The 23,714-nt window shown below is 48.4% G+C and overlaps 1 protein-coding gene across 11 annotated transcripts in view; it reads left to right on the forward strand.

The window, feature by feature from the left end:
* LOC142578610 (uncharacterized) overlaps nucleotides 1-15,483 on the forward strand; it is a 307,117-nt gene extending 291,634 nt beyond the window's left edge. For all 11 annotated transcript variants that reach the window (XM_075688019.1, XM_075688020.1, XM_075688023.1 and 8 more), the window contains 2 exons: nucleotides 14,801-14,881; nucleotides 15,222-15,483. In XM_075688019.1, the coding sequence (XP_075544134.1) occupies nucleotides 14,801-14,881; nucleotides 15,222-15,382 (242 nt within the window). In that variant the 3' untranslated portion in view covers nucleotides 15,383-15,483. The remainder of the gene's footprint in view (nucleotides 1-14,800; nucleotides 14,882-15,221) is intronic.
* Nucleotides 15,484-23,714: the final 8,231 nt, after the last annotated feature.

Raw genomic sequence — 23,714 nt, forward strand, 5'->3', positions numbered from 1 at the left:
AGGGATTTATGTGCCATGGGGAAGCAGACGCTTTCTGTGCAACAAAGCTGAAACGATTGAACATGTTTTCATCGATTGTAATAATGCCATATTCTTTTGGGATATATTACAGAGAACGTTAAAGATAGACCTACCCCTCAATCCACATGGCATTCGTTTTTTACCGCCTGAACGCGATTTTGAACAGATGGATGTCATCTTTTTACTTGGACTGCACGCAGTATGGCGTAGTCTGTTGGCATATAGACATTGCGATGTTAAAGGCCGAACTGTGTATGAATATTTTGTGGAAATGGTTGTGAAGGTACGTGACGTGTACAAGATGAATGACTGTGATGAAGCTGTGGTGTCAATGCTTGACACTTTGACACATATAAAACGAGTGTGATCTATGCTCACAAACACTTTTGAGGCTTGTAGCCAAGCTGGAAATAACGAAAAAAAAAAGAACTCGTGGCTCAGTGGTAACGTCTCCGTCTCACACTCCGGAGACCCTGGTTCGATTCCCACCCAGCCCATCTTGCACGTTGTTTTTTATTCATGAAGTGCCTGCTGGGATTTATCGCTCACGGCCAACGCCGCCGACACCGACACCGGCTTTTCTGCGACACGAGCTCCTTAACGCTGTCGCGTTAAAAGGCACTGCTGCAGCGAACAAGGCAGTACAACCGCGACGTGTCGACCCTATCGCATAACCCTCTCGCTATACCCTTCGACAATACCAACGCCTCGCGTGAGCTCATTAGGCTTGTTGTTCGAGAAGAGCTGCAAAAGCTTCAGGTGGCTACGGCATCGGTACAGGACTCGCTCTGGCAGAGGTCGTCCGGGAGAACAGGCAGTCCAAGTCTCGGAGTCAGTCAGGCAGTCCCAGTCCCAGAGCGAAGCGAGACACCACAGCACGAGGTACGACAGCCACAACCTCGCATGTCGTATGCGGAAGCTGCGCGAAGTACGTTCTCCGCAATTTTTCGCGATGTGAGTGACGTCCCGGACTTTCACGCACGCCATTCATGGCTGAGACACGACCATCCCGCAAAAGCGACGTTTGGCGCACTGCAGACCGGAGGCCCTAGTGTGCTCATTGCGGTGAAGCCGGTCACCTCTACAGGGCGTGTATTTACCGCCGAGCTGGACTCCGTGCCCGCGCATTGGTGAACGCCCCCTGGAGGTTGAAGCATACCTCGCTGACGCCAGGATCTCGTTTGCCCCACGATTCCGTTAACCGCGGTCACCGTCACCCGCCCGAAACAGGTCTTCCAGTCCCCTCTTCACGCCGAGAGCAACAAGGCGTTGCTCGATCAGCCTTGCCTCCCACTGAGTCCGGCGACTTGCGGAGGTGAGGTCGCTGACGTTGCGAACGCTGAAGATCCTCCACTACGACGACCGCGATATGACGTAATTTAGACGCAGAGAAAGCAGTGCAGTTCGGTGTCAGTATCCTGCGACGTACCAGTTACCATATATGACCACGAAGTGACGACGTTAATTGACACGGGTGCGGACATGTATGCTAAACAAACTTGCGCGTATGCTAAACAAAGTTTCCACGCAATGGACCGGAACTCAGATTCCTACTGCAGGAGGGCACCTCATAACTCCAATGGGCCGGTGCACGGCACGAGTCAACATTTGGGGCTTCACGTAGAACGGCGACTTCGACATTCTTCCTGAATGTTCAAAGGACCTTATACTCGGCATGGATTTCCTTCAGGCGAACGGTGCCATCATCGACCTGCAAGAGTCTAGAGTCAGCTTCGCTACTACACAAGCCATAGGAAACAGTAATGACAACGACCGTGACATCGCGCTTCGCGTAGCTGACGATCACCTTACGTTTCCACCCAAGAGCAGCGTGCTTGCTCTTGGCCGATGCGACATGGAGGACGGCGCCGAAGGAATTGCTGAGGCAAACATGTCCCTGCTTCTTGAGCCCCACATTTGCATAGCCAGAGAGCTTCTTCAGGTGCCAAGCAAATGTTCAGTCGTTTTGCTAACAAACTTTAGCAACGAGTATCGACATGTACCGCGAGGAACGACAATCGCATTTCTTCGCGAAATCATTGATGTTACTGAGAATACCACATTGCAAAACCGCATTGTCTCAGCAATCTGAGTTGCCCAGCGTAAAAGAACAGATTCACGTTAACGCCGCTCTGCCAGACCATCTGAAAGTCCGTCTACTGAGTCTCGTGAATGAATTTGCGGGCTGTTTTTCAACCTCATCTAAAGTGCAGCGCACGTCCATCGCAAAGCACTGAATTATTACGGACGAGTCCGCACATACTGTTCGTCTGCATCCTTACAGAGTGTATCCAGCGGAAAGGGAAACGATGAAGCATCAGGTGAAAGAGATGCTCCAAGACGACGTGATCCAGCCATCCACAAGCCCGTGGGCCTCTCATGTAGTGTTAGTCAGAAAGAAATACAACGCACTACGCTTCCGTGAAGATGAGAGAAAGTTGAACCGTGTCACTACGCGCGATGTTTATCCGTTTCTGCACATCGACGACGCATCGGATCGTCTACAACATGCCAAGTTTTTTTCATCATTGAATCTTAAATCAGGGTATTGGCAAATTAAATTTTGATGAATAGGATCGTGGAAAACCAGCGTTTGTGACACCTGACGGGCTTTATGAGTTCAAAGTTCTCCCCTTCCGTCTCTGTTCCGCACCTGCCACCTTTCAGCGGATGATGGATACCGTGCTTGCTGAACTCAAATGGCAAACCATCCTCGTATACTTGGATGACGTCTTCATGTTCTCGAGCATGTTTGACGAACATCTCGCACAGCTCGAGAGTGTCCTCGCTGCGATCCGTACTGCCGGCCTCACCATCAAGCCTGAAATATGCTACTTCGGGTTCCAAGAGCTCAAATTTCTTGGCCAAGTCGTAGGGCCTCAAGGCGTCCAACCAGACTCCGTTAAGTTAGCTGCCGTCACCGAGTTTTCACTACCCAGAGACAAGAAGGCTGTCCAACGCTTCCTTGGTTTGTGCGCATATTATAGGCGCTTCATCGAGAGATTCTCTAGAATTGATACGGCTTGCACGCGACGATGTGCTTATCATTTAGCCGGATGAGCAGCAGCAGTCGTTCAATGAATTGCGCAAGCGTTGGCAAGAGGCCCCAATACTTGCTCATTTCGACGAAGACGTCGACAGTGAAATTCATACTGACGCCAGCAATGCGGGTCTCGGCGCAGTTCTTGTGCATCGGCAAGCAGGTGTGGAACGCACCATTACTATGCAAGCCGCAGTTTCACCAAGGCTGAGAAAAACTACTCAACCACTGTCACCACTGTAAAAGAATGCTTAGCGGTTGTGTGGGCTATTAGTAAATTCCAACCCTACTTGTACAGTAGACCCTTTAAGGCTGTCAACGATCACCACGCCCTGTGCTGGCTTGCCAACCTCAAGGATCCTTCAGGCTGACTAGGCCGTTGGAGCCTGCGCTAACAAGAGTACGACATTACAGTTGTCTACCGATCTGGAAGGAAGCAGAGCGACGCCGACTGTCACGCGCACCACTCCCTACGACGTTCTCGGACCCTGACCATGACTTGCCATTTGTCGGCGTTATCGATGCCATAAAGATGGCTGAGCACCAGTGCGCTGATCCTGAGCTGCTGCCGCTGATTGAGCACCTTCAAGGAGTTGAATGTGTTTTACCCCGCTCGCTCGTGTGCGGGTTATCATCGTGCTACTTGCACAACAACGTCCTTTACAGAAAAAACTGCGGAAGCGGTCCCAATACGTACCTCCTTGTCGTACCGTCGGCGCTGCGCCAAGACATTTCGCAAGCCTGCCATGATGAGCCATGCGCGGGACACCTGGGATTCGCTAAGACATTAGCAACGATACGACAGACGTATTGCTGGCCCCGGCTTTTTTCTTCTGCGCAACGGTACATGAAGACCTACCGCGATTGTCAGCGCCGCAAGAAACCACCAGTTAAACCGGCTGGCTTTCTCCACCCTGTGGACTCTCCTCAAGCACCATTCGAACCAATAGGAATGGCTCTACTTGGGACATTCCCAGTGACCTCTTCGCGCAACAGATGGATAGTCGTCGCTACCGACTACTTAACCCGGTACGCCGAAACTGAAGCTGCTCCGCAAGGAAATTCGCATGAAGTGGCCCAGTTCTTTGTACGCCACATCGTCCTACGACATGGTGCACCGTGTGTTCTCATCACCGACCGCGGTGCAGCATTTACAGCGAAACTTATGTAGGACGTTCTCCAGCTGACGCATAGCTCTCACCGCAAGAGCACTGCGTATCACCCTCAAACCAATGGATTAACGGAACATCTGAACAGAAAGCTGGCTGGTATGGTCTCCATGTATGTCGACGCAGAGCACAAGACGTGGGACGAGATTTTACCCTATGTGATCTTCGCATATAACAGTGCTGTACAGGAGACTACACAGTTTACACTGTTCTAACTTGTATACGGGCGCCACGTTACGTCAACACTTGACGCCATGCTACCTCTGGCTGGTAATAGCCCGACCAGCGAACACGTGGAAGAGTTCGTACAAAGAGCCGAAGAGGCACGCCAGCTTGCTCGGCATCGTATCTGCAGCCAACAGGATACCGACACCCTTCGATACAGCCAGGGTCGACGCGACGTTCAAATTTACACGCCAACTCAGTGACGTGACCTAGGAAGTCCTCCCCTGCAGTTCTGACCCCGGTTCGCTCCGTCGTCGTCCTCGCGCTGAAGTTGTTCATGTAGTGCGCATGAAACCATACTATGCGCGTACGTGAACGCCGAGATGCACCTGAGGAGCTCCATTTCTTATGTCGCTGAAAGAACGTTTTCACGCGACCGAGACGGTCGCTTTTCGCATGGGGAGCAACTGACACAATGATGTGGGGCTCCCACACCGCAGGACAGCGCGCGCAAAGGTCGGCGGCATGAAAGACGATGAAGCGCGTAAGCTGTACGCTCTTCTTGTGTCTATTTGCAAGACTCCGTCTTCAATCTACATTAAAATGTTGACCACTGCAGCCATATTTGGATGATGGCGAAATGCAAAAAAAAAATGCTTGTGTACTTAGATTTATGTGCACGTTCAAGAATCAGGTGTTGAAAATGAAAACGGAGACCCACACTGCGGCGTGCACCATTGTCAGATTGTGGGCTCGGCGCGTGAAATCCCATAATTTAATTGACGTTTACCAATTGCGACAGGATGCGTTGCACCGTGTCAGGCAGTTACAGTGCTAACCTTCTCACAGTCTATAAACGAAGGCGCGCAACAATGGTGCACGCAAGATAAAATTTAACATCCACTCAGCCCTCTGGTAATGCATTAAACGCTGAAGAACTTAAACATTTGCCTTAAACATCACAGGCAATTATCGTCAATCGAAGCAAACAGCACAGAAAGCTTTGCTTACAGCAACTCCCACAGTGCGGGGATCGACATAATTTTTGCTCAAAACTTTAATTCGTCTGTTGAAGCAACAGGGCAAACAAATGACTATTGTTGTCTCGAATAATTCTCAAAGTCACGTGTCACTCTGAGTGAGGTCACAGAATGGTGAATTACGTATATAGAAGCACTTGTACGACAGACATTGACTCTCCAGCTGGAACCGTGAGGAGAGCGCACGGCCTGTTCGTTTCAGCTGTGTGAGCTATGCGTGTGTTTTCTGAAGGCTTTTAAACGAAGCACACTTCCAAGATTATAGAGTGCCGCAAGCTAGCATATCTGGCTGCGCACGCCTCCCCCATCCCGGATTCCATTAAAGGGAAGCTGAAGAGTCTGTCAAATTCAATAAGACGCTCATTTACGGATGCGGGAACCTTATAAACCATGCAGGTAAAATTTTGTGGGGGATTTTTCACTTAGGAGCGACGCAATCGTCGGTTAAAATTGCGCTGTAGCTCCGCCCCCCGTCGAGCGCCGCGCGCTGCTGCTGTCGCTGACGATGCGAGCGGAGACGGGAAACCGCGGCGTAGTGACGTCAACACTGGTGTTCCGCTCCTTCGCAGTCTCCGCGACCGTGCCTGACCGGGCTTATTTCTGCGTGCGTGCCGTCCTAATCTGCTTCGCTCGACCCTACATTCCTTTGTTTGTGTGTATATAGGAGTGGTAGTTGACGTGCGCACCATCAATTGAACTTGTAGGCCGATCGTGCCGGCGTTCTGTGCAGCCTACGCTTGCACGAACACCAGCGGCCGCGACGATGTTCCGATGTTCCATTAGTTCCTGCAATACAAGAAGCTTTCAGCTAAGTGGGAGGCTGCTGTGAAGCGAAACAACTTCAAGCACTCAAGAACAACAGTGTTGTGTTCTAACCACTTCCGTGACGATTACTACCGGAGTTTATCAATAATGGGTGCTTTGGTTTCTCCTTCGCGTTAGCACGCTGAACGGAAGGTGCATGTTTGTCTCCCACGTTTGACGCAGTTTTCATCGCCAAGCGCCGCAAATGTTCTATTCGCACGTGTGTTCTGAAACAGCCTGCATGCAGCTACCATAACGAAGTGCAAGCGTAAAGTTTGTATCTGTTAGAAAGCCTGCTCACGCCAGGACGCTGCGCTCCCCCTTCTCTCGCACACATAATAAACCGACCATCTCACGTAGCCGACGGAATTCGCCGGTTACGAGTAGCGCGCGGATGGCGCGCTGATGAAGGTTCTATACTACACGTGCTACAACAGCCGGTAAACTTTTCCCGCGTTTAAACCGTCTGTGTAGATTGCCGACAGCTTTGGGGCAGCGCACAAATGCCGAAGATCGCATCACCGCTTACGTTCTACGAGGAGGCATGCAGGAACATAACACTACAGTTGTTTTTCCGGAAACGTACTCACTGGAACGCTGAATGCAGCTTAGCACAAAACATACTTGCCAAAGAACATTTCCAACACAAGGAGATGCTAACACTTCGCTTTCGTTCGCGTGGAAAGCAGTGCTCGCACCAGCATTTCTTGCTTCTTGGAGAGGCCGGCTCTTCGCAATCGGCTCGTACATGTAGGGAGTAAAGTATAAACGCCTTACAAGTGATCTTGCACGCGACAGCAACAGCGCGACACGCGAGGCGATGGCTGTCGCCTTCACTCGTCGCCTGCAAGCCGAACTCCACGCGAGCGACGGCTTTGAGCGACGACTTCCCGGTATGAGGGCAGCAATAAACGCGCCGAAACTAGCGTGACGCATGATTTATCAATTTAAGTTGATGTATCTTACTGAAAAAGGAGCATAAAATACTTCTGAAGGTCTTGCACTCGGTTCTTATTCTTACACGTGTAAAATTCAATAGTGTGCTCGTTCCGTGCGACAAACAGTGGTATTTGAGTTATGTACATCCAGTTCCAGCTTCGCACTATTGGCTAGTCGCTCGTAGCACTTCAGGACGACGAGCGACGAGTTCTATATTTCTAGAAACGAGCGATCGAGCGACAACACTGAGCGATCTGTTCAAGCGACTGCCCGTTTTGTCGCTCGAAGCCGTCGCCCGTCACCGTCGCGCGCGAAATCGCTCTCGTGGAGTTTGGACTTAACGCCGAACTCCTCAGAGAAACGCAATCTCTAGAAATTTTCCATGACCGTCTCAGCAAAACAGCACCAAAGTACTTGCACCGTGCTTCGTGTGTAGCGGCAGCAGTCGGTCCGGACGAGCGCCATTGTTGACGTCACGAGGCGCCCGACCAATCACAGGCGGAAACGAGGCGCGCGAGCTGGGCGTGTCCCCTGCTGCACTTTTCGTCGAAATAAAATATGTTTGCGCTTTCTTTCGCTCAATTTGGATGCGATATTCGAATTCAGAGGGTTGAAAACCATTACGTACTGCTCTTCACTCATTTTTTCTAGAAAAGCTTTCAGCTTCCCTTTAATAGTAGCATCCTAATTCATAATATGATTTATTTCACGATTGAAATTAAGCCCCTATAACACTGTTAATATAACAAAGTGTGCAAGGCTTCAGTTTACACTAACAGTAAACAATATGGTTTCCATGTTATGAAACGTGTACCACCTAACTTTAGCCAAGCCATGGCGTTGGGTCGTTAGAGGTCTGACGACCGCACACCTTAGGTGTGCGGTCTTGCGCGTGTTTTTCAAATCTTTTTTTTTATTATTTTAACGCGATAGCGTTAAGGAGCTCGTGTCGCAGAAAAGCCGGTGTCGTCGGCGTCGGTGTCGGCGTCGGCGTCCGCGGCGTTGGCCGTGAGCGATAAATCACGGCAGGCACTTCATAAATAAAAAGCAACTTTCAAGATGGGCTGGGTGGGAATCGAACCAGGGTCTCCGGAGTGTGAGACGGAGACGTTACCACTGAGCCACGAGTTCGATGCTTCAAAGCGGTACAAAAGCGCCTCTAGTGAACGCGGTGTTGCCTTAGAAACGAGCTGTTTCTAAGGCTCAGGCGTGCGTCGCTTGCTCAGGCGCACATTTCGTTGTCGCGCCGAACGCTGCGTTGCTCGACGCTCACCGCGTCCGATGCGGGGCGCGTAGTCGCTGCGCCGTAGCCCATTGTCTTACACCCCTTGGCGGGTCGACGGGAACGCTGTCGCGTTCCACTCTTGAAGGCGAAGCTTAAGCGTCCTCCAATTTTTGTTGAACAGCTTGGCCAAGGTTAGTTGAAATACCCGGTCTAGGCAGCAGCATAAATATGAAATCCCTTCTTTTTTGGTTGAGATTAAGGCTAGAAAGTGCCATTAAGTGGTAGCAGACAGAATCCGCAACCTTAAACCAATGCGCGCCCACGCCCCTCCTGAGCTCAAGGATACCTCGCAGTACGCTGGAGATCGGATACATTGAAGCTGGAAATTCAATATGGAGGATGTTGCTTGCATCTTATACACTGTTGTGAACGTAGTCGCGGGCTTCCGTTCATCATGGAGTCTGCGCATAGAAGCTAAGGTGTCTAGGGGTAGTAATTGCTGAAGGGGGATATTCACAATGTGTATTCATTTGGGAACCACTTGCTACGTCCGCCATCTTGGTTACGGTACAGTACTCCAGCTGGCGGAATTTCGTGAGGCTCAGTGAGTGTCGCCACGCCGGTATATTCAAGTATAACACTCATCGTCCGGTGGTTAATGAACAGCGAGCCTCACTGTGCTGCCACTAATCAACAAATCCAAGCCAGTGAGCTATGCGCCCTAGAATATCCATCAGGATGGCATTCACAAGAGCGCACTTTAAAAGCGAAACCTACGTCGAGTAGGTTTTTTGCGGTAGCGAGCGCTTCAAACCTCAGCTACGGTGCATAAAACGTTACCTTCGATCTCGAGTCTCCCGGCTTCACGTTGTGAATATCTCAAGCAGGCTAGATGCCTACCTGTCACCGCCTCGTTTCAAAGCAGAGGTCAATAAATCATCATGATCGTCATCCCTTACAGCAGGTTTTGCCTAAACTCTGTGGCCCCGCCTGCTTTCCCCGAGTGCCCCCTCCCCTACTTGTTTCCCATGCCGATGTGGTTATTCACGGGCTCTCGATGATTGTTGCGTTGAATGAATCTTTCTCGCGAAGACTACCGAAGTACGGAGTGGGTGGCTTTAATTGTTAAATCTAAACTGTAATGTAAAATTCAACCCAAGGAGGGATCGAGTCGAATTCGTTGTGGCCCCACTCAGAAGCCTGATATACCGTTCGCGGAACCCAGTTTGGAAACGCCTGCATTACAGCTGCCAACGGCACCGATGACACAGCCACGATAACATTTATCCGCAAAGATGATGCAAAATGAGACAAGCAATCAATAGGTTTAAGAGGAGCTTTGTTTCTTGTATCAATGCATGCACCCAAAGGAGGTATTCCAAGTGTCCGTCAAGTCACCTCTCTGCGAAACCCATCATTGAACACCCCTTGATGCGCATACACGCTAACATAGCCCAAGCTATATCAAAAGACAGGCTACGAAATAACAGGATGGGTCGGACTTTGTTCTGCAATCGTTTTCCGCAAACGGGGGTATTTTATTGATTATGTTTCGGGCGTGAATTATCCGGAATTAATTAGCCAATATAGCGATCAGTTATCTAACAAAAGTCGCTTCAGATTCCTAATTGTTCCTTGCACTCAAAAGCTTCGTACTCAGTAGTCTGCAGCTCGCTACACTCTTCTCAGTTACTTTTTTTCACATCTTTCAATGTTACGGCGCGGAACAGTTTTTTTAATGACAGCGTCCCTGGCACGCGCTGCGGTTAGCACACGCGGAGTCTCGCCTATCCGAGTCATGTGTGCGTCAGAGAATAGTGGCCTCGTTCTAATGTCCGAGTTGTTTTTCTTTTCCAACATTGTTGGTATTGTTTTTTCTGCAGGCGGTTGCGCGACCCAATTCACAGGCACGCCGTTTGAGGGACGTTCCTGCCGCTTGCTGTCGTTCTTTCTTGTTTCCGGACTCTTCTTCTCTCGGGCCGCGAACGCAACCGGTTAGCAGCTCAACTTGCCTCGAAAATTTGAAAAAGTAGAAAAGAAAGGGCCGGGGTAAGCAATTACGGCTTGGTCGAGAGCGGGGCCGGTCGTCTGAGTTTATTTGGGGTGATCGTGGCCACCGTAGATCAGCGATGGCCTCGCGGCCTTCTCGCCCTTCGGCGCGCTGTGCCGGAAGCCAGCCGCGTTTGGACCAGCGCGCTTCGTGCGCTCACTGAACGCCGTAAATACGCGCAGCTTAACCCGACAAAAGTTGGAAGGCGATTCAACCTCCAGTTGTATGTATGTAGGAGAGTGCAACGGAACCATGAGGCTGGAAGTGGAGGAGGAGGGTATGGCGAAAGCGTGAGAAGAAAAGCGTAGTGCCGCGCAAGACACGCTCTGCGGCGACGACCGCTGCGAGATGGCACCAGAGTAGCACACCGTCATCTCTTCATCATTGGCGCCTTTAATGAGGCATACGGCGAGGGCGTCCACCGATACCATATATGGAAACAAAGCGCTGCATGAGCGTAGGTATATCTGCTGCGGCTACTGCAAATCGCGCCCACTGGTCACCCACGCGCTGCCTCTTGCCATCTCTCGACTAGCGAGGCAGTCGCGCCACACTTCACTCCGTTTGCAATGTGCCGCACGAGACAGATTGTTTACGCCACCCACGCTACTCACAGCGTTCTATTCCTAATATAAACCACGTACCTATATAATCCTAATACAACATATAGGACGACGGGTTTGTGCGACCATCTGGGACTTTTAATGCAATTTCTGTAAGACCACACGCGTCAGTGAACTCGCCGCAATTTCCTTCTTTCCTTCCCTCCTCTCTCTCCCTGTGATCTTTGTTTTCCCCTTTCCCATTCCCCCGGTGTAGGGTAGCCAACCGGACGTTATTCTGGTTAACCTCTCTGCCTTCTACTTTTCTCTTCCCTCCTTGACACGCGAACTGAAAACAAGTATAGAGCTGTGCTCAAATTTCGCACTAAGTAGTATCGGGATCGTGGGTGAATTTTGTTTGCACGAAAAGTACACGTCGTCCTTTATACAAAAATTCTATTTACGCTAAAACACCGTTGAACATGATATTTACAGCATTGCGCTTCATAGGATAACTTGAAATCTTGTCGTTATTACTGCGAGCAAAATTACTTTTATTCTTTCTATACTCAATTCGTATTCGTCTGCAGCTTCACAACCCACGTGAGTGCCCACGACTGCGGGGGTTATTGTATGTTCTGTGTAGCGTGCTTCTCGCTCTAAATCTAGACAACTGCAAACACTACATACAGCGCGGTGCGCATCAACTTGCGATCTATAGGTGAGTATGCGTAGAGAACCACTAACGCGCAAAGGCAGGTCGCACTGGGACACATAGACGCGCACGGCAGTCATCATCGGCCTGCTTTTATGGCCACTGGAGGCCCTTCCTAGCGATGTCCAAATGTCTCTATTTCGCGCTAGGTGGCTCCAAATTGTGCCCGCCAATTTCCTAATGTCACTACAACACCTAGTTCTCGGCCATCCTCGATTCCGATTTCCTTTTTTAGGCATCCGTTCTGTAACTCTAATAGACGACCGGTTGGTTACTTGTCCTACGCACTGAGCCCAGCTCCATTTTTCTCTCCTAATGTCAACTAGAAGATCGGCTATCCCCACTTGCTCTCTAATCCACGCCGCTGGCTTCCCGTCTCTGACGTTGTGCCTAGGATTCTTCCTTGCATTGCTTGTTTCAGCGGTCCTTAACTTTTTCGGAAGCTTCTTTGCCAACTTCCAAATTTCTGCCCCATACAGTATCGTAGTACGGCGCAATGCGGTAGCGGTCACCGAAATCTCTCGTAGGCCGCCTAATTCAAGCAACAATATTGCGCTGCGCGAAGGCCTACTACAGTCGGATACAACTTTAGAAAAAAGGGGGCGCGTTTACTCCTCCGAGGCGGATGCACACGAGCATCCACCAATGGGCGCGCACTCTGGACCGACGTCATGCGCCGGACGGCCGGTGACCCCGCCGCTTCGGTCATCTGGGTGGGGCCTCCCCTTTTTTCTAAAGCTGTATCCGACTATAGTCTAGACGACGGCCACTGAGTACCGGAAGTAGAAAACTGAATTTGTATGTGAACACCTTGAAAGCGTCGTATTTCGGAATTTTCGAAACCGTAAAGCATCGCGAACATTGTTACCGTTTGGCACACTTTCATTCATTCATTCATTCATTCATTCATTCATTCATTCATTCATTCATTCATACATTCATTCATTCATTTTTAATTTGTTAGAATACCCTTAATGTCCACAGTGTGTTACAAAGAAGCTGGATTACATTATCATTGTAATATTGAAGAACAGAGAAGTCAAGCGCATCTAATAAGAAAAGGTGTTCTTGATGGCAGTCTTAGTGACTTTCTAATTCTGTGGCAGCAACGGTAGGAGTAAGGTGATTCCAGTACTTGAAGATTAGGGCAACGAAAAGGAAGGGTCACTTTGTTGGAGGTGGTCCATGCACGATTACGAATGCGATGGTTCAAAAATGAATTCACGCCGAAGGGTTTGGTCGTGAAAAAAAAAATACTTTGAAAAAGATAAAGGCGAGAAAATTTTCTTCGTATGGCCAGGTCTGGAAGGCCACGGAAAAATTTCATGAAAGTGACATTCTAAACTCTGCTCGATTAACACGTTTTGGGGAGAATCCAATATTGCTACAGCGTGTTCTAGCTTTGGGCGAATTATTGCTTCTTATAGCAATAGTTCAGTACATGCAGGGGTTTGGTTAAAAGTTCTAGGAAGATCTCTCAAGGCGCGATTAGCATTGTTGGTAATACAGGTTATGTGTTGATACCGCGATGGATTACTGGTTATCTGAACTCCAAGATACATATATGTTGGGACACGTTGCGATTTTCTTCCGTTGATAGAATAATCCAAGAAATACTCGAAAGGGTGGAGAGGCAAGAAACACGGGTGCGTTTGCATTTCTTTGCGCTGTGTCATTAGTCATTTGTTACGCCAGTCAGATAGGTTATTAAGCTCAGATTGAAAAAGAGCAAAATTATTTATACTGGTTGTTTCGCTAAAGATGACGCAGTAGTCAGGAAACAATTTTGTGGGGGAGGTAAGAGCGTTTGGACGGTCAATAATATAAACCAGAAGCAGTAAAGGGCCGAGGACAAATCCCTGGTCGAACAACAGATTTAACAGCTCAGCGGGAACACGTGTTAGCCGCCACATATTGAGTGCGATCAGACGGGATCCACTCGCTCCCCTTCATGATGTTCGGGACAGTGCGCTCATTTTAAATAAATCTTGTGGCACGCTTTGCCGAGATCAAGTAAAACGCATTCTGCCTCCGAAATTACGTTACGGGCGAAGTTGTGCTTCACAAGCGCAGTTCCGGTGAAAATCCTGCTGAAAGTCGCTGAGAAAAGAGTGAGATTCTTGAAATTTTGTGAGATCGGTAAATGTTACATGGTCGAGTAATTTCCGAGGAACACTCGCTATGGCAACACTGGCGCAATGAAGTGCGGCAGTAGCTGCGAGAGAATCGCTATTCGGGCTGCATCGCGCTGCAGCGCAAAATTGGCGCGGGAAAACACAGTGCACGCGGAGCCATCAGCCCTCGGCTGGCCTAGCCTTCCTACCCACAGCAGGACAGCTGATTTGTACTCTGATTGTAATCTGATTTGCACCCACAGCAGGTGATCTGCTGTGGGTACAAATCAGATTACCTGCGTTCCTGTGGAGCCGCGCCATTCGCCATTCGCAGCAGCCCCGACGGATGAGAGCGTTACCGGTCTTTACCTAGCTGATTGAACGTCACCCGCTAAATGAACGTGAGTGATATTTGGCTCGGTTAAACACGGGATCATTTTGTCGCGTCTACTGTAATTTGTTTACCATGCTGTAAGAGTGTTACAGGGCCCCTTTAAAGCAGAACGGAAAGTGTAAGTTTCTCCTGCCCACTGTTTTCCGCGTTTCTTTAGCAAAGCCTCCAGGTCCATATGACTAATATGTTCAAAGCGATTTTAAAATGCGTGTGAATAAAATTTGAAATAAGACGAGAACCTTGTGCGGTTGCAAGTAAGTACGCCGTTTGCTACTGCGCAAGGAAGCGTCAGGTGCTTTGTTATAATTGTTATAATTGTTATGTTGTTATAAATGAATCACATCTTATGCTCTTGGTTGTTAGGTGTTCAGTATACATTGTTCAATATCCATGTTCAACATCAGATTGTTCAATGTGCGCGTCCCGCGGTAGGAGACTGTCGACTATCTACACACGACGGCTGTTCTTTTTGTCTCACGCGCTCTGCACGCACCTGATGGGGGAAATGCGCATTTCCTGGAAACGTTGCCTACGAAGCAGCAGAGAATAATCGGTTCGGCTGACATCGTTTTACTTGTGCAGCGTACACTCCAACTTCGGCGATGGGTTGCCCACCGGGATCCGAATTCTTCGAGGAACTCGACGGAGAAGCCAGCGTATGCGGTAGGCATGACCTTTTTTCCACTCTCCCATCTTAAAGTACTACAGAGATGTTAGCTTATATGCGGTGGCTCAACGGAAAGGCCGGGCGAATTTACCCAACAGCTGAGTGATCGAAACTTGAGCACAAACCTGTTGACGCGCTCAAGATTATTCTTTGCCGTTGAGAAAGTGGGCCATGTGATGCGCAGACCAAACACGAATGCAGAGCCGGCACTGTTTACTTACTGACTAGGAAGACTTATGGTCGTGCGCAACGGCATTGTTCTTTCGCGACAGATTTGAGAAACGCTGAAACATCGCAGGAGTACCTGACCAGTGATCGCCTCTTTGCATGGGACAGTGGAGTGCCCTGCGGGGATGTACTGGTCGCAAGACGTGGGCCAGTGTTTCCTCTGCGAGCCGGGATTCTACCAGGACAGACCGGGCCAGTCCTCGTGCGCACCGTGCCCGGCAGAAGCGACGCCACTCTCCGGCGCTGTGGGACAGCAGTGCTCCTCGTGACGGAGCTCGTCGGCGGCCGCACTCGAGCATGCTTAATGAAAGCGTTCGGGTTTGCCGTGCAGCCGCGCTTCACCGATAAATAAACTAATGAAGAAAGGCGAGTGAAACGCGTGGCGATCCTTTATTTTGCAGCTCATTGATTCCACGCTATGCAGCCACTCACTTCGCCTACGTTACACCAGGATTTCAGGCTCCCCGTCGCGCAAGCTGCGTAGAGCCCAGGCTAAATAGTTCGCTGCTGGCACTCAGGTCTGAAGAGTATTTCTAGCCCACCAATTTCAGCTACGCAGTTTCAATGTTTCGGAAAAAGACTGACTGCGTGCATCTTTTCTTGCGCTAAAAAGCTATAAGCTCGAAATTCCGGCTATATCGCTAACGTCTCGCTTTAAGGCTTCCATTGGCAACGAAAGTGAACTTTAAAAACACATTACCATCATTACTTCGGTGCAATCAAACACCCCACGAAAGGGATGAACGCGCTCTTCTGCTACTATACAACTGCAATATATTGCCCGAAAAAGACATTTCATTGTAGCCCGACTCTTGTATTTCCCAAATGTATTTAGCGGGTTTCATCAGAAAAACATCACAAAGTATGGGATGCTTTTTGTTGTGATAAAAAATATGAACCTGCAAAGTGCGGTTTAATGAAGAAAATTTCCTACGCTTCTGCTTTACGATTTCCATGAGGCTGTGCCTTCAGAAGAGTAAAATACCAGTGCGTGGTCTCCGAAATCATGCCATGTGTGCAATTTCGGAGACTCCTACTTGTGTCACGTGGGCATTTTGAAAGCATTTGAGCCGATATACCTTCTACTCAGCGCGGAAGAGATTTAACATCCGTCCAGTCAACATTCTGTCGAGTGTAGAGTCGTGCTCAAATCTGTGGAAAGATCACTGGTCTTCAAGCAGCGGACACGAGCTTCCTTTTGAACGTGTTGACACTAGCGCGCCGTAAGCAACACGTTTGAAGAAAACGAACAGCAACAAACTATTTGCGTGTTGTAAAAATATTTTTTTTCTTGCACATACACCGGCACAAACAGGAGGGAGGTACTGAAGAGTCACTTTTGAAAGTGATCGCGGATAGGTACCTTCCTATAGGGCCGACGCAGGAAGAGGATTATCCGCAAATCGAGTGCGCGGCGGTAGAGGAACTGGACGCACCCTTCACAGAATCGGAGATCAGGGCGGTGCTCTAGAATTTAAACAGCAGATCGGCTCCGGGTTCGGATAAAGTTTCTAACAGGCTATTGCGAAACCTGGACGATAAGGCAGTCGAACTACTAACTAAGGAGGTGAACATGGTATGGGAGACAGGACAGGTGCCTGACGGATGGAGGTCGGCTATGGTGACACTCATCCCTAAACCAGGAAAACGCCTTCATTTGGACAACATGAGGCCAATATCACTAACCTCGCATGCATAGGCAAGATAGCTGAGCATGCGATGTTGAACAGGGTTTCCGGGTACATAGAGCGCAGAGACCTCTTCCCACACAATATGGTTGGTTTTCGGCCCAGCCTATCGACGCAGGAGGTTATGCTAATGCTAAGAAAGCAAATCTTTGATAGTGGCACCCGGGACGTGAGAGGGATTCTCGCCCTGGATCTCACTAAGGCGTTCGACACAGTGTTACATAGATACATTCTGCAGGCCACGGCCGAGATAGGCCTGGGAGTCAAATTCCAGGCCTTTGTCAGGTCCTTTCTCATGAATAGAACTGCTACTATTCAGGTGGGGCAGATTCGGTCGAGTGTGTGCGGATTGGGGGCTCGGGGTACCCCTCAGGGATCAGTCATCTCGCCACTGCTCTTCAATACAGTCATGAAGGGTCTATCAGACAGGCTGGGTGGCCTCCAGGGCATAGGTCACGCACTTTCCGCAGAACCAGAATGGAGAACCGGCGCATAACACTGACACGAGAAACGAGGGCGACCTACCTGGGGAGGCCCTTCCCGCGAAACGTACATCCACAGTATAACGAGGGCAGACGTAAAGCCCGTGCACGAGCCATCTTGAAGAAAGTTAGAGATGACAGAGACTCCGTGGTCTTTGTCAATACGGCGTAGTACGGGAACAGGAGAGTGTTAGCGTTGTCGGTTGTAACGATGGGGGGTGCTTCGCTCCTCGGCCTCGGTCAGAGCGGCCACCGTGAGTATAGCAGAGCAAATTGCGGTCGCACTGGCCTTGTGTGACCCAGAGCGTTCCTACATTTACACTGACTCGAGAGATGCAATCGGAGCTTTCGAATCGGGTAACCTCGCACAAGAAGCGGCCTCTATTCTAGAGAAAACTTGCCCCGGTTCAAATTATATCACGTGGTTCCCCGCACACATGGACACGAACGTTCTCGAGGGCTTCCCAAACCTCAACGAGCTGGCCCACGACCGTGCGGGATAACTCACGCGCCTCGACGGTCTGGAGGCTCCGGATGGGCAGGAAAGGACTCAGCAGAACGATCCACTCCTCACATTTAATGAAATTACTGAACATTACCAACTTGGTCGGAGACTTTATCCTCTGCCTCACCCGAAGCTCAGTAGAGGTCAATCAGCTGCACTTATAATGTTGGAGACGGGATCTTTCCCGTCGCGGGGATTCCTCAGTAGGATGCACTCAGATGTAGACCCTAGTTGTCCCAACTGTAGTGAAACATTTTGCTCTATGGCTCACATGCTCTGGCGATGTCCCGCGTTGCCTAACGACTTCCTCTCCAGTGAAGCCGAATGGGACGAGGCCATCAGAAGCACGGAACTCCAAAATCAAACCCAGGCTCTCCAGATGGCCCAGGAAAGGGCGGAGCGTCACGGCGTTGTGTCCTCTGTGTGGGTGTGGCCAGCGGCTACAAAGGCCTCCGGTTAGGAGGTCCTGACAGTAGCTCCTCAGGATTAATAAAGTTCGTTGTCTGCCTTGCAGGAACAGCGAACGCCAGTTTCACGTTATGAAGAGGCACTGCAGTTAGCAACACCAATGTTCTCAAGTTGCTCGATATGGACACTTGTGTGCACTTTTTTTTTGTAGTTAGAATAATTTTCAGGGCCCGTCACTCTAGAGATGCAGAGTTGTCGCTGGTGACTTTTGGGCCAGAAGAATTTGGTATCGACATTATTACGGAAACATTTCAACGGCAGTCACGTTGGCCGTAGTCAAGTGTTCGACAAAACTCGTCTGGCGAGGAAGCATACTGGTGTCGAAAAAACATACACTCGCCAAGCATAAAAGAAAAATTAAGAACAGGACGTTTCGGGCCCCATACGGGTCCCTTGATCACAATGGATAAATGAGCATCGGCGCACGACAATTTATGGGTAAGGTGGCGCAGCATGCGGGTGTGGGAAGATTATTAGCCCGCCTCCTGTTTATCGTGCGTCTAGTTGATTGAATATAGTAAGACTTTATGTTGTTTTTGGCACCTCACGTTGGCCCTGTAGGAAGGTTACAATTTCTTCAAGTTTCAGGATTTCATAGACAATAGGACCTATAGCCGTTCAGAAATGCACATGTGACATGACCATTGTCAATTCCCTGCAGGCTTATACGTAATCACACGTAATTCTTTAATGCATTCGGTAACAATTATGAAAGTGTTCTAATTGGCCAATTATTTTTGACTCTGTGACGCTCACTGTACTTATATTACTTTTGTCAGTAACTAATTAACCGTGGCCACTTATATTATGGACGGGGCAAGCTGTAACAGCCAACACAACTGTGAGTACTTGAATTAATTGGTACTTGAAAATACAGTCGAACTCCCGCTGTCGTGCCATCCGGCAGCATCGCTGACGCGCACGTTAAGACGGGCCAACCTGGTCGTTCAGTGTTTGTCTCCTCATCTTGGCAGGACACCACCAGATGACGGCCGACGAAATGAACCGATGCCGCTACGGCTCGATCGCGATACCTACTTGTGAGGGCGATGCCATTTACCGACGAGCGTTCTTTTCTCAACTTCTCAATACCGAGAAGGCCTTCCTCGAGCACCAACAAAATTGAAGCACTGCGCTTGATAGAGGACCATTCAGTAAGCACGCGAGATAATAGGCATGGAAAAAACCAAAAACAAAAATTTAGAAAAGGAGCACTGTTCGCTCATTGTCGCACAGAACATATAGACAGCGCGGGAAAAGGTCGACATTCATGTAATATACGGGAGCAGATATATAAGCCATGAAAAAGTATGTTGACATCACTGTAGGTATAAATCATTAAGCGACAAAATGTTTTATTCACTTTGTGTGTTCAATTTCCATGTTGGCGATGTGCTGCATTTCCACCATATCTTGGCAGGGAGGCTACTTCGGGATGCGCGGAACCTATCACAGAACGAAGGATCTTACGGACAAAACGACCGGCAGGACAGTCGGGCACTCATTCACAATGATTCAGAAAAAATGGCCTCCTCGTATGCCTTGCCAAGTCTGTCCATGAACGTTTGCAACGATAGCAGAGCGCAATTTACCGTTTCTTTAACTTAGTGTTAATTTGCCATTTTTCTACCTAGTGTTAACCTGGTGACAATTCTGCGCAGCAACATTGAACACATAGTGTGCGTTTACGTTTCTTTGCGTCAAAACAAACGTCTTATCTGAGAGAAACGCACCTCACCCCCCCCCCCGTTTTTCTCTTCCGTAGTTCAAAAAAATTTCAGTGCCCTTCCACTCTCTGCAGAAGGATTACCAGCAAAGCTGTGTATGTGCGCCCCTTAATGGTGAACTGCACCTCCATCACGGGTCGGCCCGGCATTCGGGATCGACCTACGTATGCGGAGTGCTTAACGCCCGCTTCACCTCCGCCACGGGTAGGGCCCGTATTGCACTATCTTCGGGATCGGTCCCCGTATGGGGAGTGATTGACGCCTGCTTCACCTCCGCCACGGGTAGGGCCCAGCATTGCAATATATTCGCGATCGACCCACGGATAGGGAGTGCTTCACGCCTGCTTCCCCTCCGCCGCGGGTCGGCCCGGCATTGCAATATCGCCGTGATCGGCCCACGTATATAGGGAGTGCTAGGGCCCCAACATGGTCAATCCGCCCGTGCGTTCCGCCCTAGTCCGGCCACGTGCGGACACCCAAAAGGCGGATGGTGTCGCAAAATTCGATGCACGCTCAATCCGCACGAGCGGATCCTAATGGGCGACGGGACCTGTTGACAGCTGGCAACTGTTCGGCGGAGCAAAGGTGATCAAGGTTAGCAACTACCTTTGACAGCACACATCGCCTCCTTTACGTACAGGAGGCGCTGCGGCAGACGACACTCATATTTTTGTAGATGTGATTTCAAGTTTCCGCGTCCCGGTATAAATGCGACTGCTGTTCTGCACATTCTCTTCTGCAGCCGCATGTATTGCATTGACACCGTCATCCTTCTTTGAAACACTGCACAGTCGTCTTATCTGCGCCACCTTTTACATATGTATTGCAATCGTATCACGTTGCAGCATGCGACGTATTCTCGGACGATTGCTTTCAGTGCGCGCTGCCTTAGCTGGTTGAATAAAACCTCTATAATATCCAACGTGCTGCGTTCTACGTCACGCAAAAGTGATAGTGTCGCCGGAAGCGATTCGTCCGAAATCCCCGTGTTCGGCGCAGTGGCGCAGTTTCTGTAGTGCTAGTGACAGTTTGCAAGACTACGGAATACACGCACATCTGTCGCTGAATACAGCTGTGTAGGTCGCGCAGACACACCTCGTTACCACTGAGCACGCGTGTGAGGCTCCGAGTACTGCTTGCTGATATGCTTGCATTTGCTTGCTCATGCTTTTTTTTTCACTCTGCCAATTTTAAGATAGTGCTTAAAGCACTTGTATGCATGAAATGCCTTGTCATATTTTGGGGGGGATATATAAAGCCACCGAAGATGAGACATCAAACACATATAAAGCATCACACAAAATATAACCTTAAATGATGTGCTCACCGATGAATGAAATCTCACTGTGTTCAAAAAGGTTGTGCATAAGTGGTTAACTTCATGCAGCAAGGAATTGAACGTTAAGCATTGAGTGTACAATTCATTATGACTGGCATTAAAGCAATATGTATGTATAGCGGTGACTTATGCAGATATATACTCATGAGATTTTGCCAAGGGGATTATTTATTTGAAAACACATAATTTATAATGCTGATAAGAGAACTTCTTTTGAGTGAAATTAAACAATTGCATTCTTTCTTGCCAGCCTGGGTGGCCAATCTGTTGCCACCTTACTACTTAGACATACCTAATTTAACATTTCAACAATGTACAAAACATTACCAAAGTGCATAAAATTAAGCAGTACCAAGACGGGCATGCTCCCTCTCTCACCCATGGCAGCAAACAAGGATGATCGACATGAGATTGTTTGACACTGTCCGCATCATACATGCGTGTTCTATTTCGATTGCTCTACATATAAAAAATAAGCTCACACAGGATGCACATAATACATGAACTAATGTAAGCTCTACTCAGGTTATTCGAGTTATTTGGGCATGGGCTACATGTTGTTTATGCATTTATGCTGTGACAACCTAGCTAGCTGATGCGCAGTGCCATATTTTAGGAAAACGAAAAATACATAGCATAACATAAACAGCTGGCCAGTACCTGTATTTTATTTGAAAGCAAACCAAGGTTATCAAATGACTTGATTTAGTAGTGAGTTCAGTGACCTCTTGTGGTGTGAAAAGGTTGATGTAGTTTGTCTTTCTTCATTAGTAGCTGCTTTAACATGCACATGAAAATGAAATGAAGGCTCATATGGCGGAAGATATGGCTGCACGAAAACGAGGAAAGACTCATTGCCATTCTTTTATTTACATAACAAACCAGTTAATAGTTCCTTAGATTCAGTTCTATGAATAATGCACAAAGTGTTCTGCATAAAACTGAAAGATTGTTGTGCTCCATTATCTATTCACTATTCGGATAGCCAAATGAATGATATTCCCATTAGCAGTGTGAGAGCACAGAAATTTGCAGTCAAGAGGCCGCAATGGCTCAGCCTCTGTGCCAAATGTACAATTGTTCCAGAAGAAAACACGCATACTGGTGAATTAGGTATGCATTCGCATCTACTATTCAAATCCACACATCACAAGTCATCTTTCATTCCTTGGCGCATTGCTCACCATTGTACAGAGTTTGTTTCAGCGCTGTGCGTGTGCAGTAATATACATTGGTAAATCAAAGCTGTAGTTATTCAGTACACTGAAAGCAAGTTTACGTGTGGGTTAGATAACATAATGCTCCTACATATGGGTCAGCTTAGCATTACCAGCCGCTTTGTTTACTAGTTGTTCACTGTTACGCCTGGACTATGCATTGCGACTGGATAATGCTGTATTGCTGCAGGCACGGTAGAAAAGCTTGGCTATGCACAAACAACCCTTTACATCGCACTTAAATTAAGCTGGTGTAGATTTGCTGTCACAATGTGCTTACATGCATAACTGCCGAGCATTCAAAAAAGCGTTTGAAAGGTAAGGGTCGATGCTCAGCTTTGCAGGTGTGACATTTTACATTTATAGTGCAAGGACACATCGATGGACAGGAAGAATATCACACAAATCTTCGCGTTGTGACCTCGCAGTAACAATGCAAGTAGTTTTCTGTGGTTTTTAGCAATAAATATGTGAAGTAATCTGTAAATTCAAAACTGTATTGAGTAGACTGAGACGCCATGAAAAGCAACATAACATCAAGGTGTACACATTTTTGTCACATCAGCTCTTTGTGGTGCAGGTCAAGTATGTATATGCGCTAGTTGTAGCTGAAATCAACATGCATTTCACATTTAGAGCTCAAAATGTTCAATGGAAAAGATTTTTAATGTGTCAGACATACATATTGTACCTTGTTCAATGCTTTGCACACAGACAGCTATGTTTGGCACAGCTTGTGTAGCACATTCATAGTGGACCACTACATACAAAATCCGTTTTGCACCTATCCTTTGATATTCTACCCTTCGACACAGAAGTACAGAGTGGACTTTTTCTTTATGTCAATATTCAAAAGGCAAACAGCTTTTGGCATCACAGGTCTCAATCTTCCACACAGGGCATTGATTGCATGTTCTGAATGTGCATTCATTGCCAATGGTATATCTTCTAATGTGAAAATTGTTTGTTCGACGTAGTTTTACCTGTTTATTTTTGAACTTACCCATAAGATCTCTGGCCTACTTGTATATACCTCCTTCAGTACTGGTATCTGTGCTGTGCCGTCATTAGCGCAGTAAATGTTCTGAAAGCTGTCAATTCACAAAGTAGGAAGCCTATCCATATAAACAAGGAACTTGCAGGCAAGGTAATCACGACAAACCAGCTGAGATGGT

This window comes from Dermacentor variabilis, chromosome 4 (assembly GCF_050947875.1).
Source record: "Dermacentor variabilis isolate Ectoservices chromosome 4, ASM5094787v1, whole genome shotgun sequence".
Taxonomy (NCBI): Eukaryota; Metazoa; Arthropoda; class Arachnida; order Ixodida; family Ixodidae; genus Dermacentor; species Dermacentor variabilis.